Source organism: Cucumis melo, chromosome 7, assembly GCF_025177605.1.
Source record: "Cucumis melo cultivar AY chromosome 7, USDA_Cmelo_AY_1.0, whole genome shotgun sequence".
Taxonomy (NCBI): Eukaryota; Viridiplantae; Streptophyta; class Magnoliopsida; order Cucurbitales; family Cucurbitaceae; genus Cucumis; species Cucumis melo.
In genome coordinates this window covers 7,769,975-7,789,741 of record NC_066863.1, presented here as the reverse complement: position 1 = coordinate 7,789,741, position 19,767 = coordinate 7,769,975, and the positions used below count along the sequence as shown (strand labels likewise).

At 35.7% G+C, this 19,767-nt stretch overlaps 3 protein-coding genes across 4 annotated transcripts; 2 read left to right on the top strand and 1 right to left on the bottom strand.

The window, feature by feature from the left end:
- Positions 1–569: 569 nt before the first annotated feature.
- Positions 570–3,464, top strand: LOC103487600 (aspartic proteinase Asp1-like). Its single transcript, XM_008445962.3, has 9 exons — positions 570–907; positions 987–1,104; positions 1,194–1,420; positions 1,993–2,223; positions 2,315–2,450; positions 2,557–2,751; positions 2,840–2,912; positions 3,102–3,204; positions 3,298–3,464. The coding sequence occupies exons 1-9, from the start codon at positions 750–752 to the stop codon at positions 3,299–3,301; spliced, it is 1,245 nt and encodes a 414-aa protein (XP_008444184.1). The 5' UTR covers positions 570–749; the 3' UTR covers positions 3,302–3,464.
- A 2,983-nt stretch (positions 3,465–6,447) lies between these two features.
- Positions 6,448–9,662, top strand: LOC103487601 (aspartic proteinase Asp1-like). The gene is made up of 8 exons (XM_008445963.3): positions 6,448–6,860; positions 6,941–7,058; positions 7,151–7,377; positions 7,491–7,724; positions 7,831–7,966; positions 8,075–8,269; positions 8,712–8,784; positions 8,875–9,662. The coding sequence occupies exons 1-8, from the start codon at positions 6,703–6,705 to the stop codon at positions 8,967–8,969; spliced, it is 1,236 nt and encodes a 411-aa protein (XP_008444185.2). The 5' UTR covers positions 6,448–6,702; the 3' UTR covers positions 8,970–9,662.
- Positions 9,663–10,320: 658 nt separating this feature from the next.
- Positions 10,321–19,767, bottom strand: LOC103487602 (protein CELLULOSE SYNTHASE INTERACTIVE 3). 2 transcript variants are annotated; one of them, XM_051087515.1, is made up of 8 exons: positions 19,555–19,767; positions 18,979–19,284; positions 18,729–18,827; positions 15,419–18,483; positions 12,293–14,833; positions 11,526–11,980; positions 11,236–11,352; positions 10,321–10,880 (listed from the first exon to the last, which is right to left on the bottom strand). In XM_051087515.1, exons 3-8 carry the CDS (start codon positions 18,788–18,790, stop codon positions 10,719–10,721), a joined length of 6,402 nt encoding a protein of 2,133 aa, XP_050943472.1. In that variant the 5' UTR covers positions 18,791–18,827; positions 18,979–19,284; positions 19,555–19,767; the 3' UTR covers positions 10,321–10,718. The 2 variants fall into 2 exon arrangements, with proteins under 2 accessions (XP_050943472.1, XP_050943473.1); XM_051087516.1 differs by having other exon boundaries at positions 19,010–19,284.

Genomic DNA, 19,767 nt, shown 5'->3' with positions numbered 1-19,767 from the left:
AATTAAACGATCATGCAACAAAATTAATTCATAGAATTGAAAAAATAAATTGTAGTAATATCTAAACGATTGTGTAACAAACAATAGCCGAATCTAAACGATCGCAAATATATTACGCCTGCGTTGTTGATGGCGTAGTTGATAGAGCATTTCTGGTATTTTACACTGTGGGCTCTTGGACTTTTTCTATTTTCGGAATTGTTCTATACACTGTAAATAGTTTGCCGTTTTTTATATTTTTGAAAATACCCGAAAAAAAAGCCCAAAACTTAAACATCTTTTTTCATTAAAAAAAAAAAGTTCAAATATTTAATAAAATTATAATGACATTTTAAAATAACATTATTAATGAGAAAAAAAATCCAAAATTGTAAATAAGGGAGGGGCAGTTTCGACAATTGAAACAGCACAAAAATTATGAAGAACCAACAATGGCGGCCCTGTGCTTGAACATGTGACTATTTTCTCTACCTTTCTTATCTTCATCCTCCTTTGTCTTCTTCTCCGACAACGACCTCAAAGTCGTTGATCAAATCTTCGCCATTTACTTCTTTTACCTTCCACCTTTCATTTTCATTCTTCTCTACACATTTTTACTATGAATTCTCACTTCTCTAGTTATGGACCTTCAATTCCATTCTCCATTGTTCTGATCTTCATCTCTTCACTCTCCCCAAACCTTCTTTCTCCCTTCCGGTTCGAATCCATTCCAGGATTCGCGACCCACTTCTATTTCTCGCCGAGAAACGATGCACATACCCACTCTGTTGCTTGTCTCGATTCTCTTTGCGAGTTTCGCCGTTTCCTTGTCCGACAAGTTTCTCTTCGCCGATTCGGAGCAATTTAAGACCCTTCGATTTGGTTCGTCGGTTCTGTTTCCTGTTAGAGGAAATGTTTATCCTCTAGGGTTTGTGTTTTGTGTTTTATGATGTTTTCGTTTTGATTTTCTTGTACTGTTTGGATTGATAGATTGTTGGAATCTGCAGGCATTTTACGGTGTTACTCAATATTGGCAATCCGCCTAAGGTTTTTGAGCTAGATATTGACACTGGGAGTGATCTCACTTGGGTTCAATGTGATGTTCAATGTATTGGTTGCACTTTGGTATGTTGAATCCTCTTCTTCATCGATTTTGATTCGTTGCTACCATGTTTTTTTGTAGCGTATTTTGGTGTTAACTGTTAGTTTTTTAGCCTCGTGATATGCTCTATAGACCACATAATAACGCTGTAAGTCGTGAAGACCCATTATGTGCGGCGCTTTCTTCACTGGATAAGGTCATTTTCAAGAACCCAAATGATCAATGTGGCTACGAGGTTGAGTATGCTGATCACGGATCATCCATTGGTATATTGGTCAAAGATCTTGTTCCCATGAGACTCACTAATGGCAAAATCATTACTCCCAATTTGGGCTTTGGGTGTGTATACATCATATCTCTCTCCTTTGACAATTCTGCTTTGTAACTCTGGTTTCGTTTTTCGTATTTTGTTTTTAGAGTTATGCTTACTTTCCCGCTATTTCTTAGTGTTTTTCCATTACTTAAAATCATAATTGGATTTATAACTTAGATGGTAAAAACGTTTCTAAAAAATAGGTAACGATAGTAATCTTTATTAAAAGTATAAGTAGCTTTTATTTTTAAACAAAGCAAACTTTGGTTTCATTTGTTATCGAATTTGTCTTTAGTATTATTTTTACTTAGGTTAAAAAAACAATTGAATTACTAGTTAAATTCTAAAATAAAAGTCGTCGTTTTTTAAAAAACATTAGTAGAAAGTGAATAAAGAAATATATTAGAGGTGAGATTAATGTTCATAAACTTAATTTTCAAAAACAAAAAATTGAAGATTTATCGAAACTTGAATGGTTACGAGGAGGGATTGGTTTTTTTGGCAGTTGAATAATTGGTTTGGCTAGGCTTACACAGTGCCCTTGTTTTTTGAAACAGATACCTAATCTTTCTTTCCTCTGATTCCTCTTGCCCTGCAGTTGCGGATATGATCAGGAAAATGGTGATTTGCAACCGCCTCCTTCAATAGCTGGTGTCCTTGGCCTTAGTAGTAGTAAAGCTACAATTGTGTCACAGCTAAGCGACCTCGGTCATGTAAGCAACGTAGTTGGACACTGCCTCGCCGGACGTGGAGGAGGATTTCTATTCTTTGGTGGAGATGTTCCATCTTCACAGATGTCGTGGACGCCAATGTTGTGCAATTCAGAAGGGTAAGTAAGCAATTTGCAATCAGATATTTGCTTCTTAAACGTCTGTATAGTTGACATGCCACATATTTGATTTGATCTCATTCATTCTCAGGAAGTACTCATCTGGACCTGCAGAGGTCTACTTTAATGGGAGAGCTGTTGGAATTGGAAGCCTCACCCTGACTTTTGATAGTGGAAGCTCTTACACTTATTTCAACTCCCAAGTCTATCGTGCAATAGAGAAACTGGTGAGATTTTCTTGTATAGTTATAAACGTTTTGATTAGAATGGTATTATTAGAAGTAGGATCTTGTAGGAAGAAAATAATGATATGTTATGACATTGATATCCCAGTTGAAGAATGATTTGAAAGGACAGCCTCTGAAACTTGCATCTGATGATAAAACCCTTGAGCTGTGCTGGAAAGGTCCAAAAGCTTTTGAATCTGTGATTGATGTGAGAAACTTTTTCAAGCCCCTGGCCATGAGCTTTAAAAACTCCAAGAATGTTCAATTTCAAATACCTCCTGAAGCTTATCTCATAATCAGTGTAAGTTTCTCAAACATCTCATTAAACCATCCATATTGAGGAAATAAATAAGATTTGTGGATTAGATTGTAAGTTCTTTCTTTTACAGAAATTTGGTAATGCGTGCTTGGGGATTTTGGATGGAACCAAAGAAGGATTGGGAAATATTAACCTAATCGGAGGTAAGTATCCATTCGGTTTGTGTAGTTGTCAAACCTTTTAATTCTTAAGAAAAAAAAAAGACTTATTTTCAAAATTAAACATCGAAAAAATCATTTTCAGATTGTTATATGTCACATGCTTTCTTGCAGCATTTCAACTATTTTTTACCATTTTTTTTTCTGTTTTTGCTTCCTCAAATTCATGGACAGATATTTCTATGCTGAATAAGATTGTAGTCTATGACAATGAGCGAAAGCAGATTGGTTGGGCTTCTGAAAATTGCAATAGACTTCCTAGAAATGAAGCTTCTTGGTATGTGGGATTTTCATTTGAAAAATACAAAGTGCTTTTTGAACATCAACTTTACTTTGCATCATCTTATATTAAGAAATTTTTACATTTTAGGTGAACATTGACTGGCTAAGTGGAGAAGTTGTTATCATTCAACCCAATAGATAGATCAAGAGTTGGGGAATCATAAAATAATATTAATGAATAATAGTTTTGTGTTTGTATTTGAATTGAAGAGTTACCGAGATAGATATGGTAACATCTAAATCTTTCTCTTTTTTAGTTTAACAATTGCAAATGATGAGCCAAATCATCTTGAGTGAGGTATTTGATTTAACCAAGTTAAGTACTCGTTTAATGAGCAAAAATGAATATGAAAAATCCAACACAAGTAAGTTTGTAAATATCGACACTTGTAATGAAAAGGAGAACAATTTGTTCTACAATTTGGTTTCTCAAGAGGGACAAAAATGTCGATTAAATTCCAACAGATTTAAATAGTATCTAATAGGTTATTAAACTTTTAATTTTATGTCATTCCTTTTTTAACTTTAAAAAGTGTATCATAGATCCTTATAATCTTTTTTTTTTCCAATAGATTCATATATGGTTCGAATTTGTATCTAATTTATCCTTTGATCTATTAATTCAACATACATTTTTTATTTCATGTATCTAATAAATATAATATTTAAGTTTTAAGGATGTTTGGACATGAAATTGAATGTCATGGAATTAAATTTAAGTCTTGGGTGACTTCAAGTCTATAAAAAGGAGTTTTTATCAACTTTATTGACAAGTGTCTCAATTAAAAGCACTTTAAATTTCAAGGGGTTAACTTTCATGTAAAGTTTTTTTCTAACGAATACTCGTAAAAGTTTGTGGTAAAAGTAGAGGGGTGAGAGTTTAAGATAGATTAGATAAAAGAAAATTTAATTGTGAGGAGAACAAAATATTAATAATCATTAAATGATCAAAATAAATAAATTTAATCAAGTTTAAGGAAGATGGGTCAATTTGATTTCATCACCATATGCAAGGCTCTTTAATAATCTATATTTACTTTCTCACCTTCCCTCGAAACAAACACATGTGAATTTTAAGTCATTTAAAATAAATAATAAATTTACGGACTTTTTCTTTTCAAAATATTTTGATTTCTAATAAGTAATCTTCGAAGAATAATTATTGCCTTACTTCTTGTCTTTTATATTAACTTAGATATGTTGGAAACTCGTTGACATCATACTAGTATAAGAATTTCTTGTTTATATCAACTTAAAATAGCATTGGACCGAACCAAGAAGAAAGCGAATTGAAAATCAAAACAGCAAGAAACCTACGCATTGTCATCTCAATATGGATGAGATTTAATTGCTAGAATAAAAGGAAATTTGATTTTAAAAACAATATTAATAAAAAAAAAAAATTCATTAAGTTTACAAGCTTAATTAAAAAAAGAAAAAAAAAAGATCAATAGCAATAAAAGAGAGAACATTGGTGTAGGTTGCAATTGTTTCTATTTCTAAGAATGTTTATTTGAAGATTTCTTGTAATGTTTAAAAAACCTAATAGTAATTGTTACTCAATCTTCAGTACTTTTCAGGAAAAGAAAATGATAATAATTGGATGAAATTTTACGAGGAAGTTACTTAGGAAATTATTTTGAACAATACATTTGAGAATTCTTTATATAGTTTTAGATATGGTGGAGTAGGTAATGAATGAATAATGATGACTAAATCAAACTTGTTATACGTCAATTACTGATAATAATGGTAATGATAATAACAAATGATACTTCTTTTTTACTTTTTTTTCAAATGTTTAGTTCATATACTCTTTTTCTATGTTGATATATATGCTTTTCCTTTTCTTTTAAAAGTTTTGAGTCTACGGATGAAATGCATATATTTATAAGTTTTTCTTTTCTTAAAATGGACACCAACTCAACCAAAGATTCATTACTTCTATAATTATTAAAATTATATTTGGTAATTATTTCATTTCTTGTTTTTAGTTTTTGAAACTTAAATTTATTTCATCTCCATTTTATTCGATGATTTGCATCATTTTTTTAATTACAATTTGAAATTTTAAACAAAACATAAGTTTTTCTAAAAAAAAATTAGTTTTCAAATTTTGGCTTGTTTTCCTTAAAACCATTTTGATAAAATGTAGTTAACAAACAAATAAAATTGGAAGTAAAAGTAGGGTATATAAGTCTAATTTAAAAAAAAAAAAATACAAAAAGAAGAAAAAGATCCCTAAATGGGATGCAAACTAACTATGAGAATAAGTTGAGCTTAAATAGTAAAGCAAAACTTTTAATGGATGAATGTGTGTTATTTAGGGATGATTTGATAAATGTAAGAATATATTAAAAATATTAAATTATAAAAATCAATTTAGAATTCAGCTCAAGTAATTCAGAGGTTAAAGACCAGTTTTATTTTTTGAAATTTAAAAGAAAAAGTTCACTCCGAGTTCTATATTTAAAAAAGTCCTTAAATTTGAAATTTTTTCAATGAAGAATTCTAAAGATAATTATACACAGTTTTACTATTTTCACATTGATAGGATGAGAAAAATACATATTTTAATATTATATAATTTTTCATTTTAAAAATTTCTTTAACTAACGGAAAGAGAAATATATATTTATTAAGAGAGATAAAATATATTTAATATAATTTTTCTATTATTGTTTAGAGAGAAAAAATAACATTTAATACAATTTTATTTTTCATGTTGAATTTTATATTACATTTAACATTTAATAACATTTAATACAATAATATATGTTTTGTTTTTTTTTTTTTTTTTTTAAATACTAAACCTATAAATACTATTTTCACTTTAAATTCATTTTTATTATCTACCAAAGTTTTAAAAAACCGAGATAGTTTTTTTGAACACAAAAAAAGAAAAGAGGTTTTAAAAAGTTTGTTTTATTTTTAAAATTTGGACTCAAAAGGATGGTATGTATATAGTGTATAGTAGATATATAAATTAAATTTGCATCACTAAGGTTAGACCTGCTTTGGCTAATAAACTCCAAATTATAATTTAAAATGGAAATAAAATAATAATAATAATAATAACAATAAAATCCCAAAAGACATAAAACGACGATCAAAATGAAAGCAAAGAGTTGTTATAGAGGGGTAATTTAGACATTTCTCCTACCAATAGCGTCCCGCGTTTTGAACGCGCTTAAATACATTTCTTCTTCCCTTCCCTTCTTCGTCTTCTTCGTCTTCTTCGTCTTCTTCGTCTTCCCTTAAGACCTCCAAGTCCTCTCTTCATTTCCATTTCCCCTAAATCTCTAACCCCTAAATCCCTCTTTGTTTCCTCCAATCATTCCTTACTGACCCCACATATACAAATATATTTATATATGATCCACTTCCTCAATCCAAAGTCGCCATTGAACTTCTCTTTGCTCTAAGCCTTTTCTGTTCATATCACCTAAACCCCCATTTCTCCCTTCCCATTCCAACCACAAACGGATTCGTAATGCCTGCCTTCAATCTCTCGCCTCTCTTCCTTCTCTTTGTCATTTTCGCCGTTTTCTTGTGCGGCACGTTTTGCCTCGCCGACTGGAAGTCGCCGGCGGTCAATCCTCTTGATTCCTCGATCTTGTTTCCCGTCAAAGGGAATGTTTATCCTCTAGGGTTTGTCTTTATACTACTTTCTTGCTTGGTTTTTTATTTTGTTGAACTTTTATCGATAATGGGGTTGCAATAATCTGTAGGCATTTTACGGTTTCTGTTACTATTGGCAATCCGCCGAAGGTTTTTGAACTGGATATTGATACTGGGAGTGATCTAACTTGGGTTCAATGTGATGCTCCTTGTACTGGCTGCACTCTGGTTAGTTGGATTCAAATTACTTCGAGTTTTTATTTGATTCTTTCTTTCTTCTTTTCTTTTGATTTTCAGTAGCTGTTTCTTTACTCTTGTAGCCTCGTGATAGGCTCTATAAACCGCATAATAACGTTGTACGTTGTGGAGAACCATTGTGTGCGGCACTTTTCTCCGCAAGCAAGTCCCCTTGTAAGAACCCAAATGATCAATGTGACTATGAGGTTGAGTATGCTGACCATGGATCATCCATTGGTGTATTGGTCAAAGATCCTGTTCCTTTGAGACTCACTAATGGAACTATCTTAGCTCCCAATTTGGGCTTTGGGTTTGTATAGAATTTGCTTATTCTTTTGGTAGTTTTGATTGTTTGGTTTGGCCTGCCAACAGTGAAGGAAACTAAGTACCAATCTTTCTTGCATATGATACTTTTGTCTACAGTTGTGGATATGATCAACATAATGGGGGTTCGCAATCGCCTCCTTTGACGGCTGGTGTACTTGGGCTTGGAAATAGTAAAGCTACCATGGCAACTCAGCTAAGCGCTCTCAGTCATGTACGCAACGTACTGGGGCACTGTTTCAGTGGACAAGGGGATGGATTTCTATTCTTTGGAGGAGACCTTGTTCCATCTTCAGGGATGTCGTGGATGCCGATTCTACGCACCCTGGGAGGGTCAGTAAGAAGCCTCCTTGAGCAATTCTGATAACTTTGACAATGATTAGTGCTTCTTAAAGCTTTGAGTAGTTGTGATTGAACTTGAATTTGATGTCAATTGCAGGAAGTACTCGGCTGGACCTGCGGAGGTTTATTTTGGTGGGAATCCTGTTGGAATTAGAGGCCTTATACTAACTTTTGACAGTGGAAGCTCTTACACTTACTTCAACTCTCAAGTTTATGGAGCAGTACTGAATCTGGTGAGTAGGTAACAAGAAATTATTTTACAGTTATAAATGTGATGAATGAGATATCATCAGAAGTAGGAGTTTGTAGAGAGAAACTAATAATCTGAAATGACATCCCAGTTGAGGAATGGTTTGAAAGGACAACCTTTAAGAGATGCACCTGAAGATAAGACCCTCCCGATGTGCTGGAAAGGCTCAAAAGCTTTCAAATCAGTGGCTGATGCGAGAAACTTTTTCAAGCCCTTGGCCTTGAGCTTTGGAAACTCCAAGAAGGTTCAGTTCCAAATACCACCTGAAGCCTATCTAATTATCAGTGTAAGTTACCCAGATATCCAGTTTGCTTATTCGTAATTAACTGAATAAAACCATATGTTACCAACAAAATATAACACTTGTGAACCAAAACGAGCATAAGGGTTGGAGGTTCAGATCACTCTCATATGTTGCACAAAGATTTTAATGGTTAAATTATGAATTTGGTTAATTTGGTTCCTTTAATTTAGTTTAGTCTCTATAGTTTCAAATGTTTGAATTTAGTTTCTATAGTTCAATAAAATCTCATAATTAATCATATGGTATGACAAAATCTCCATAAATAATCCTCCGTCATAAGGACAATTTATGAAAGCTTTATCAAACTATAGGGGCTAAATTCTAGTTATAACCCATATTAACTAAATTCTACCTTTTTTCCAAACCTGAAGGACTAAATTTTTAAACTGAATGATTTTAACAAGCTCCTTTTTCGCTTTTACAGAATTTGGGCAATGTTTGCTTGGGAATTTTGAATGGGTCCCAAGTAGGATTGGGGAATGTTAACCTGATTGGAGGTAAGATATTGAGAAACACAGTTGGGTCTTTCTTTAACAAGTTTTCTTCCATCATTTTAACTTCATTTTCCCCCCATTGTTGATGTACAGATATCTCTATGCTTGATAAAATGATGGTCTATGACAACGAGAGACAGCAAATCGGTTGGGCTCCTGCAAACTGTAGTAGGCCTCCAAAGAAATGAATTGATAAGTTTTGTTATTCAAGGTGGGTATAACGGCTGGAGAAGTGTTCTACTCAAGAGAAAAATCAATTACTGACCAAAGGTATATACTATAGCTCTTGTATTTGAAGGGATTATACAAAAATAATAAAATGATGATTTTGATATAATCTTGTTAAACTGATTCATTTTAGGTTTGTTCTCAAACAACCGCAGAAAAGTAGTTTTGTTTAGTACAACAAGTAAAAGTGTCATATTTAAACTTCTAACTTTAAGATATTCCATATCAAGTAGCATAATGTTAACAATTTGTTTAATGAAACATGGAAATAGGTAATTGAATAATCAAATATGATAGGAGTTCAGGTTGTAGGTTCTTGAACGTTTGAACTTTAGCTTAATTTAATTTGTCTTGAGCTGAATACGTGGGATGGGAAGTTGAGGACGTAGAAGATTTTGGATTTATATGGATGAACTAATAGCTTGGACGAGATCCACTCAAATGAAACTCTTGATATTGATTTTCATTCTTAATTAAAACTGATCCAATTATAATGGATTTACATTCATGTATCAATCAATGAAACTCGACTACAAAGCAAATTGAATTGTTTTGAGCTGGTGTAACATAAACAGTTTGTAACTGAATTTTGATTTTCATTGAGGTCATTCACATCCTCGAGAGTATTGTAGATTATCAAGATTGATTGCCAATGCTGATTTACTAATATATTTATTTTAAACACATACAAACAATATATATTATCCAAAACGATATAATCTATCGGTAACCGATGGGCGTGTGGGAGCATGTCTTCAAAGGTTCACACAAAAGTAGTAATGGATTGCACATAATCATCGATGAATTGACTCTCATAGGGCCAATGTTCATAAGGATAATAAAATTTTGATAAACACCATACCTAAAAGCAGAACGTTGCTAAACACCAACAAATGTAATTAAAATAAACTTTTCATATCATTACTACTGATTCATATGTTTTACGGATGAGTAAACTTGGTCTAAGTTTAATCCAACCCATTTTTATTTTAATACCCACCACCAAAAAAGGAGATGAGAAAATTTACAATTCACAATTCCTTTTCAGTCTCAAAAATAAAAAATTCAAAAAAAAAAAAAAAAAAACACTACGATACTTATTCTTGTTCCTCAACATAACAATCAATTTACAAGAGTAGTTTCCTTTCTATTGCAGTATAAAAAATAATCTCGTATAGGTTATTATTAACAAAAAGTTTCCCTCTCCTTACTCATTGGTAGTTTCGATCCCACTCCAACGAAACCGAACTCGATCAAAAATTTGAAAGAAAAGAAGAGGTAAAGGGGAATTAGAAAATATAGAGCAAGATGTATGATATCCGTTGTTGTATCATTGAAAAAAAGCACTTCGTGCGAAAGCTGAAACCACTTTTTCTTTCACATAATGTAGTTTCTTTGTAATTTGTAGCATTCTTTCTATAGAAAAAATTAAAAGCAAAAGCCTGTACAACAACAACAAAACTCTAAGTACCCTTCTTTTAGTGGGAATCCCCTTCCTCCCTTTCTTTTCCTTCTCCACACATTTTCTCAGGAGATTTAAACAAAATATAATTTACACTTGCATTTTAATGTAGTCTCTTTTTCCTTCTTTTTTTTTTTCCCATGCTACAAAATTGAAACTTCCATATATATGAATGATATGATGAATAATAATTACAAGCAAACTTACCTCCGCCTCATTAATTGCTTTTATGTTACTAATGCCAACATCATAGTTCTTCATCTGATATTCTGTTTGACCATATAATTTCAATTTCAAGTGTTCGTGAAGAGCCGTCTTTGTCTCCATCATGATTTAAGCTGAATAACCCACTGTACAATCCTTCCGTTACAACTTTGTCGATCTGGATGGTCACTCTTCCGAGAGTAGACTGCAAAGGATCAATATTATCATATTAGAACTAAGGTAATCAAAGGTTGTGTTATTGCTTTAACATGGTGCCAGTTGATTATGAGGTTGTGAGCAACAACTAAACAGATCCCAATTATGTCCCAATTATGTCGAACTACTCTTCGTATACGTCGAAGAGGTGAAAATTATAGAATCGTTTAGCATCAAGAAAGAAATCAATCCAAAAATTATAACAGAAAACGATTGGTGTCAAAGGGGCAATTGTACTGGGCCTAAGTTTGTCTTAAGATTAAAAAGGACCAGAGGAAATAAAATGGGCAATTCATCTTTCAGTTAGAAATAATTGAGAGCACGCTACTGGAGGGGGTACTTACCTTCCCAAAAGTGCTTTTGCTTTTGCAGATGATGTGCAGCTTTTGCCCCTTTGGAGGCACATCAAATGCCCAAGTAAATCCTTCTTTCCATTCTGGAGATGTACTGTGGCTAACAACCTGTCCGTGAGCCAGAAATCAACTTTAGCTAAGCCCCACAAATAAAAAGAAAAAATTATGCAAATTCTATTTTCTAAGAACTAGAACTGAGAATTCTGCCAAGATGCATTTGGCTTAGGCTGATGGAAACAAGAAAATAAATGATTTTAAGAGTCCTAGCATAGCTTAGTTACCTTTGTTTGTCGAGGAGGGCCGTTCCCGATAGACAACCGACAGAAAGCATTTGTACTTCCCATCGTCTGTTTTAAGTTGTTTCCACGCTTAATAATAACAGTCAGACAACCTGGTAAGCAATGCAAAAGGCTATCTGCTCTGTCATGAAAACTAGGAGGGCAAGTTTTCATCAGCATTTGAAGTATAGGAATGGCCTCAGCTGCAATCATAGCTTGAGACTTTGCGATGTCTATTGGCATGGATGACCAAGAATGCTTTAGCAAACATAAGGTATCCAAAACAGTTTCTTGTGCAGCCTCATTACCAGATTTTAGAGCTCCAATCAGATGAGGTATGGAAAGAGTAGCTGCTTCAGAAACATGGAGTTTGGGAAAGTTGGTGAATATGACATTCAAGGTTCTTAAGACCTCTTCATTGATAGTTGCAGTAGACCACAATTCCCTCTCTAGTGCAGCTGCATAATAAAATATTCAATGCGTTCATTTTCAATTTGAAAAACCTAAGGGAGAAAGGAATAAACTGAGAAAAAAAAAATGTTCTAAAAAAAGCATTGGAAAAAGATTAACATCCCCTTCAGGAAAATGATACTAAATCTTTCCTGCCTTGAAATAACTTAACCTCTAAACAAGGTGTTCCATCCCTCCTTATAAACAAAGTGCTAATGTTCATTAGGTAATTTCTAAAGCACTAATGCTTAAATATAGAGTAAACCAAAGCCCAATATTTCGTAGAACAAAGAGATTTAACACTTTGAGGCTTAAACTACCTGTCAAAGATCTGATGAGCTCGTTTGATACATATTCTTGTAATGTGTGATTAGAAAACAAGAATTTTATCAGCAATGCTGCCTGACCAGAAATTTCTGGACTTGGAGACAAGAGAAGCTCCTGAACAACCAATATTCCACCTGCTTCGGCAACTGCTCGCCTATTTGTTCTGCTGTGCATGACAAAGTTTTGCAAAGCACAAATAGCCACCATTTTCATTTCTTCTGTTGCCTCATCTTCAAGCAAGCTTATCAATGCACGACAAGCAGATACAGAGTCACTAGCTCTTGCATGTCCCGCATGCTGTGACAGATCTCCCAACGCTAAAGTTGCAAGAAGCTTGCCGGGCTGGGATCTAGTCTGTGGATCTAATAAATACTGTGATAAGGGTGCTATTGCATACTTGGAAACCTTCATCTCTCGCACTCTGACATTATTAAATAAAGTTTCAAGTAACCTTCCAGATGCTTCTTCACATTGATGAGATCTTAGAAGGTCCACCAATGCATCTATAGCACCAGCTTCTGCCATTTGCTCAGCACTTGATGTATCATTACCTTCATGATTAACTAAAGCACCGAGAGCCACTGTGATAGTGCTCTCCATAGTTGAATGCAACATTTTCACGAGAACAACCACAGGAACTTTAAAATAATACTTAGCATTGAATCGCAAAACATTAGACAAAACCATGGCGGCTGATTCCCATAGAGCGTGAGGAGGCTGAGGGTCCTCTTGTATAATAACCTTAGAAAGCTCAAAAATACCTCCAGCATCAGCAACAGACTTAGGCCAGCTAGTGGATATTTTTTCCAATGCTCTTATAGCTGTTTGCTGTAGATTCAATATTCCAATCCCAGCAAGTTGAACAAGTGGCACAACTGCATTCTTAGTTGTAATATCTTGCTGGAAATGTTCTTGTGCAAGAAGATGAGATAATAACTCTGTGCCGAGCTGCTGGACAGCACGGGATGGGGACTCAAGAAATGAAATTAGAGGCTCAATAACTTGGCTAGGGGTAAGATTTAGAGTCAAGAGACTTTGCGGTTTTTCCAAAATATTTACAAGGGCTTGCAAGGCACTGTGCTGCCCCCACAAATTAAAATCTGGACGAAGCAAAACCAAAAAAAGAGGTTCCACTATTTTTGCAGCATCTGAACTCCTGGCAATTGCATTACTATTTGTTAAAATGCGAAATAGTTCCGCCACTGAGGAGCATAGAGAACTAGGAGCATCTGGCAGTAACTCGAGGCAATTGTCAATGACCCCAACCTTAACCATATCCATTTTGAGTTGAGTCCGATCTTTTCCCAACTTTATGAGAGAGCAGATGCTAGCTTCAATCAATCTATAATTAGATCCAGAGACCAAACTAACAAGGAGGTTCACAATGTCATAGGGTAAAGTAAGCTCTACTTGTTGTTCATCATCCAACAATCTTTCAAGTGCACATACCCCAGACTCTACTGCTGCACTTGAATCTGACTGCATCAGAAATATGAGTGGCTGTATGCATTCAGAGACAATTGGATTTGTTCTTACTTTAATATTACCAAACAGCACAAAACATAGTTCTGCAGCATTTGTCTTTAGCTCCAAGGATGACGAAGTAATTAAAATTTTGCATAAACTGTCAAGAGGGGTTCCTTCCACATCATTCAGTAGATCTGCTTTTGAAGAATATCCTGAAGTCAATCTAATTAATGCAGAAAGAGCGGCACCTTGCTCACTTTCTGATGTGGCATTGAGCATGTCAACTAATGGATGGAAAGCCTGCTTGGCTAGCTCAGAATCCCTAATGTACTCACAATCAAAAAGTTCAAAAAGGGCCCTTGCAGCACTGAATCTCGCACTTCTTGATCCTAGACGCAGCACAGCTATAAGTTGATTCAAGGAACTGGCCGATGCCTCATAACGAATAAGATCAGGGTTGCTAAATAAAATTCTCAGAAGATCAGATATTATGGCCTCTGTTGAGTCTTGCGGACTCAAAGAGAGGTACTTTGTCAAAGCATCCACAGCTCCAGCTTCAGCCATCATTAATTTATTTGCATCATTTCCATCAGCGATACGGGTCAAGAGCTGAACAGCAACAGGAGGAGCACCAGGTCTATCTGGTAATGGTCTCAAAAGATCAACTAGAAGTGGTATAGTTTTGCGTGCAGTTGACCCGATTCTAATTTCTTCAATCTCAAATAGATGCTCAAGAACAACTTGATCTGGTTTCCGTGTCAAAGAAAACTCATCTGCCAAAGAAACAAGGTTTGGCATATCTGACTCCAAAAACCCAATTAGAGTAATTAACCCAACAATTGCACCAGAATTTGCAATGGCAAGATTTACTCCTTTGCTACCATTACAAACAAGACTTGCAATTGCCTGTGCAGCAAAGAATTTATCATTCACCTCCTCGGATCTTGCTAGAAAAGCAAGTGAAGGGATAATACTCATGGTTGCAGGGGATGAGGCGACACTTGCATCTTGAAACAAAATTGCTAGGAGCAGGGCACTGACCCATATACCATCCATATCCTGCAATTCTGCCTGTTACAATTATATCACATATCAAACCTAAGAGAATCCAGAATAAATGAAAACATAGCAGCAATACACTTAGACACACATGCTAAGTAAGTGCACCACTTAGGCCTTAATAAATAGATCAATGGTGTTGTTTATGATTCGAGCTCATCAAAACAGAGGACCTAGCATACCTTATCAATAATGTGCAAAAAAATTTCTTTTTAAGTTGTTGTTCTTACTCCACAAGAGGTGATGAAAGGGAAAGTGGCAAAAACTATTTACGTTAAAGACATTCCCTAGAAAATGATACTTATGGTTTAGAGCAAAGACATTTAGATTTGACGTAATTAAAGGCAGGATACATACCATTAGTATAAAATCAATTCTTCCAAAAAAGAAGGAAAAAAAACATTAATATTCCCTAAATAGCATATTTTCTCAAATTTTGGGTCAGTGACAGCAAAAAGTAATAAATTCCATTCTCAACGAATATAAAAAGTCTGCTCACCTGACACAGTAACAGCAGAACAACAGAAGGGAGAAAAAAATTGGAAATAAATAATTATTTCTACGGGGAGTGAACATTCAAGTTAACAAATGACTTGCCTGTGAATTTGTAGTATAGCTAACAAGCTTGTCAGACAGGGCCTCAAGTCCTCCAGCTTGCAGAACAGCAACCTTGTTCTCCACATTAAAAGAAGCAATTATTGACAACAACCAGAGGGCAATGGTACCTCCCATGACTGTGGCTGGGTCAGAAGCATCAAACGTATCTCCATCTAGAAAAGTACTTCGTTTAATAAAACCTCTATGGGTCCTAACTTCAATATCTGGAGAGGAAGAAGTAGAATTTTGTTTGATCAAACCGACTAAAGCATGTATGAGTAGTTTAAGACATCCAAACGAGTCTAGGGCTCCCACTGACTGCTGTTTGTGCTCCTTCATAGCACAGATGAGTAATGCAGCCCCTCCTGACTTCACCTCTGGATTTGAAGATGTTATTATTTTATTAGCAAGAGAATCAAGTGATTTTGATCTTGCAACTAACAAATCACCTAGAACAACAGGTTGGTCTCCACATAGTCTTGACAAAATTTCAATGACCTTGTCCTGGAGTGGAGATGGTCCCTCAGCAAGACAGTATACGAGTGGTTCCAAGCTTGAAGGATCCTCAGCCAGGGGAGACCATGGTGCATAAGTCAAGCTAGCTCCTAGCTTGGTGCTAACTAAGAGTGAAATTACTTCTAAAGCATCTACAATATTGTTTCCATCCAAATCCATAGACCTTAAGGAGTCAACTAGAGCAAGGATAATGAAACGACACTGAGCTTCACTTGCAAACACTTCACCAGGTTGAAAATGGTTCAACAATTGATGAAGAGCTTGAGCTGCACTCTTCTTACCAACTGAAGTTCCTTCTCCCAAAACTCTAGTTAGAGCTGAGACAACATCTTCTGCTAGAGCTTCTGCAGCTATTTGAGAATCAGATAGAAGATTGGCCAGTGCAGCAACTGCAGTTTCAGCAGCATCAACAGAAGACGTTTTAGCCAACTTAATCAGGGGCTTGACATCCCCTTCAGCAATATGGCACATCTTATTCATTGCTTTTGTCTTGCTGGGTCGGGAGAGAGCAGCCAATGCTCGAGCAGATTGAGTGGCAACTTGAGTATTGCTAGCCAAGAGCTTCATACAAGGATGTACAATCTCATCAGTTGCAAGACTATCAGAAATATCCGGCCTTGAGCTAAATAAGTCGGCTAGAACAGAAGCAGCATGGGCTTGAGTTTCTTCATTTGATGAGTTGAGAACTTGAACAAGTGTTCTCAGACCCTTATTAGCCGCAGAGTCTCTATGTACAAAATCCTCATATGACGCCATAGTAAGCACGTGACCTAGAACTTGAATTATATTAGCCTTTTCTTTTGGAGAATCTCCTAAGAGCATAGCTAATAGCTGGTTTATAGTAGCAGAATCAGCAGTTTGAACAAGTTTTGAAAGTGCCATAGCAGAGGCTTCCTGGCCCCTAGATCCACCACTTTTTAAAAGCCATAAAAATGCTGGGATGGCACCTGCACTTTCAACACAAGCTCGAATATCTTCACTGTGACAGCACAAATTCCACAAAATATGTGCTGCATCCTCCCTTGCCTTGTGGGAACCAGTCTCTAATAACTGAACCAATGGAGGAATTCCACCCGCAGCAGTGATAGCCCACTTGCTGTCATCTACCTGGTCAGTCAAGATTTCCAGCAACTGAACAGCATACTCCTGATGTTGCTCACTTGATAAACCCAGTAATGATATAAGTAACTGAACCCCTTCTCTCTTGCCAATGGCTTCCCAGATGCCAACCCCATTGCAACATAAACTAGTCAGAGATGGAATTAGGTACTCTTGCACATCAGTAGCAGCAGTAGTAACAAGTCCAATAAGCACCTTTTTTGCTTCTGCATGGTTTAAACATTCTGAGAAATATATATTACCATATAGACTAGCCATCGCTTCGAGGACACGCTCCTGAACTAACTTATTATCGTGAGGCTTTAGAAGTGTCACAAGAATATCTTCTATCTTGGTAGCATTAAATGGGTCCTCGTCAATGGACTTCTCGAAAACCATTAGAGTGTATGCAAGTGCTCCAACTATATCAGCAATCGGTGCATAAAGGCGAGGGGATTGTGAAAGTTCTCCTAGATAAAGTATTAGTGCAGACATCCCACCACAAAGGTTGGCCAGTGCTCGTGTTGCATGCTCCTGTAGAGACTGGCCATGTTTACCCTGCATACACTCTTTAGAAGGGGCAACTACTGCCCTGATAAGTACTGGAATACCTTCCTCGTCCACAATTGCTTTTTTGGCCCCAGTTGACTTTGATGAGAGAGCCTCAAGAGCGTCAGCAGCACTTGCACGAACAGAAATATCATTTTTCTTACTTACAAGCCCAAGCAAAGCTTTCACAGCTCCAGATTCTATAACCTTAGCTATGCTATCACTGAAGGCCAACATTAGGCGTGCTAGAAGAGAAGCTGCATTTGACTGAACAGTTGCACTGTCAGAAGAGAGAAGATCAACAATGATATCCACTCCCCCAGCCTCAAGTGTGGCTTTCCAATAACCATCCTTGTCTCCACAAAGATTTCTCAAAGATCCAGTAACAAATCCCTCTACAACTTTGTCCTGCCTATTGTTTGGATTTAGTTGGTTCCATAAGGTGGGTATCACACCTTCTGTGACAAATATCTTCATACCAACACGATCATTCAAAAGACCGCTTGAAGAAACTTCATAGATTGCCTCAGCTGCAGCCTTGCTAGCCTCAATCGATTCAGATTTCAAGAGTGAGAGCAACGGTGGGATGCACCCACCAAGAAGCACTTTCAACCGTAGTTCGTCATCTTTGCACAAAACACTTAGAGTTCTTGCAACATTAACTTTTGCGACTGAAGACCCATTTCTGAGAACGTTGATAAACAAAGGCATAGCTTGAGAATGAGAGCCAATAAGTGTTCTAGCATCCTTTTGTGTTTTAGCAATTCCCAGAAGGCGTGCTGTAATAAGTTCTTTCTCTTGTGACGAAGACATACTTGCATGAAGTTGCTCAATAAGCTGAGCAACAGTAGCCATTGTAGTTTCTGGATCATCCATAATTGCTGCTCCATTAGTTTCCCTGATAATAGGATATATCCATGCTCAGTACCTTACGACCATAAGATTCGTTTAAACAATAACGAAATATATTTTAAATTTACCAAGAGTTGATAATTGGCAGTTGCATGTAGTCGAAGACAAATAAACTGCTTTAAATTCTATTATTTATATAACATAACGTTGATCTATTGTCATATTTTCCATTAATAAAACCAACTGCCACAACAATCAGAGAGGATGAAGGAAGGAAGAATCAAAACCTACCGAGGGCTCGAAGTAGAAGGTGACAGAGACTCAATTTGTTCTGTGGCAGGGGACTTCGACATTTCATGAATTCACTTCCTCAGCTTTCACCCGGCTCACCTGCAAGATGAAGTAGAAAACCTCAGAACTCCTTGGGTATACTTTTTAAGTTGCAGTTACATAGCAATGATAAACTCATAAACGAGTTTAAACTACAAGTATCTAACAGAAATAACTCAAAATCCAAATTCCAAAAGACCACAAGACATACATGCACACAGGGTTAAAGATCAGATTGTTACTCTTCTGTAGATCCAAAATCCAGCAAATGTTAAAAGATTTCCTTCGTTCGATCTCCCTAATGCAGAAGAAGCATAACCCCAGAAACTTCCCCCTTCCACCACAAGTCGGAGGCCGCTTCTTCCGACTCAGAAGCATCAAAATCCCAATTACCCCACTACCCAATTCAATTCCATCTCCAAACACTCCAAAAAATCTACTTCCTCCAAAATCCAAAAAGAAGCAACCTCAGTTAAGTGTGATCTTTCACCGACAAACCAACAACAGAACAAATCCACTGCAAAACAGCAACCACAACAAGCAGATCAAAGCTGAATCAGTAAAAGATCTCTGAAACCGAGTAACTCAATTACTTAAAACAACAACAACAAGAAGAAGAAGAAGAAGAAGAAGAAGAAATTCAGATTTAGAAACAAAACAAAACAAAACTAAAAAAAAAAAAAAAAAAAAAAGAGTAAAATAAAGTACGGAGATCGGATCAGAAGTAGCGTCACAGAATCTAGGGCAAGAAAAACATCATTTTGGAAGTGGAAAATTGGAAATGTACCTGAAATTGGGGGAGATGAAGTGGGAAATTGGGCATGTAAGAACTACAAAAGAAGTGAAATCTAGAAATTAAAAAAGAAAAGAGAAAAAAAAACGGCAGCTTGAGAGAAAGAGAAGAGAGATAGGAGCAGTCTCAAAGTCTGAGTCTTTTCGCTTCCATCCTCCAAGTGTGATGTGTCCAGTTTTTTTTTTTTTTTTTTTTTCTTTTCTTTTC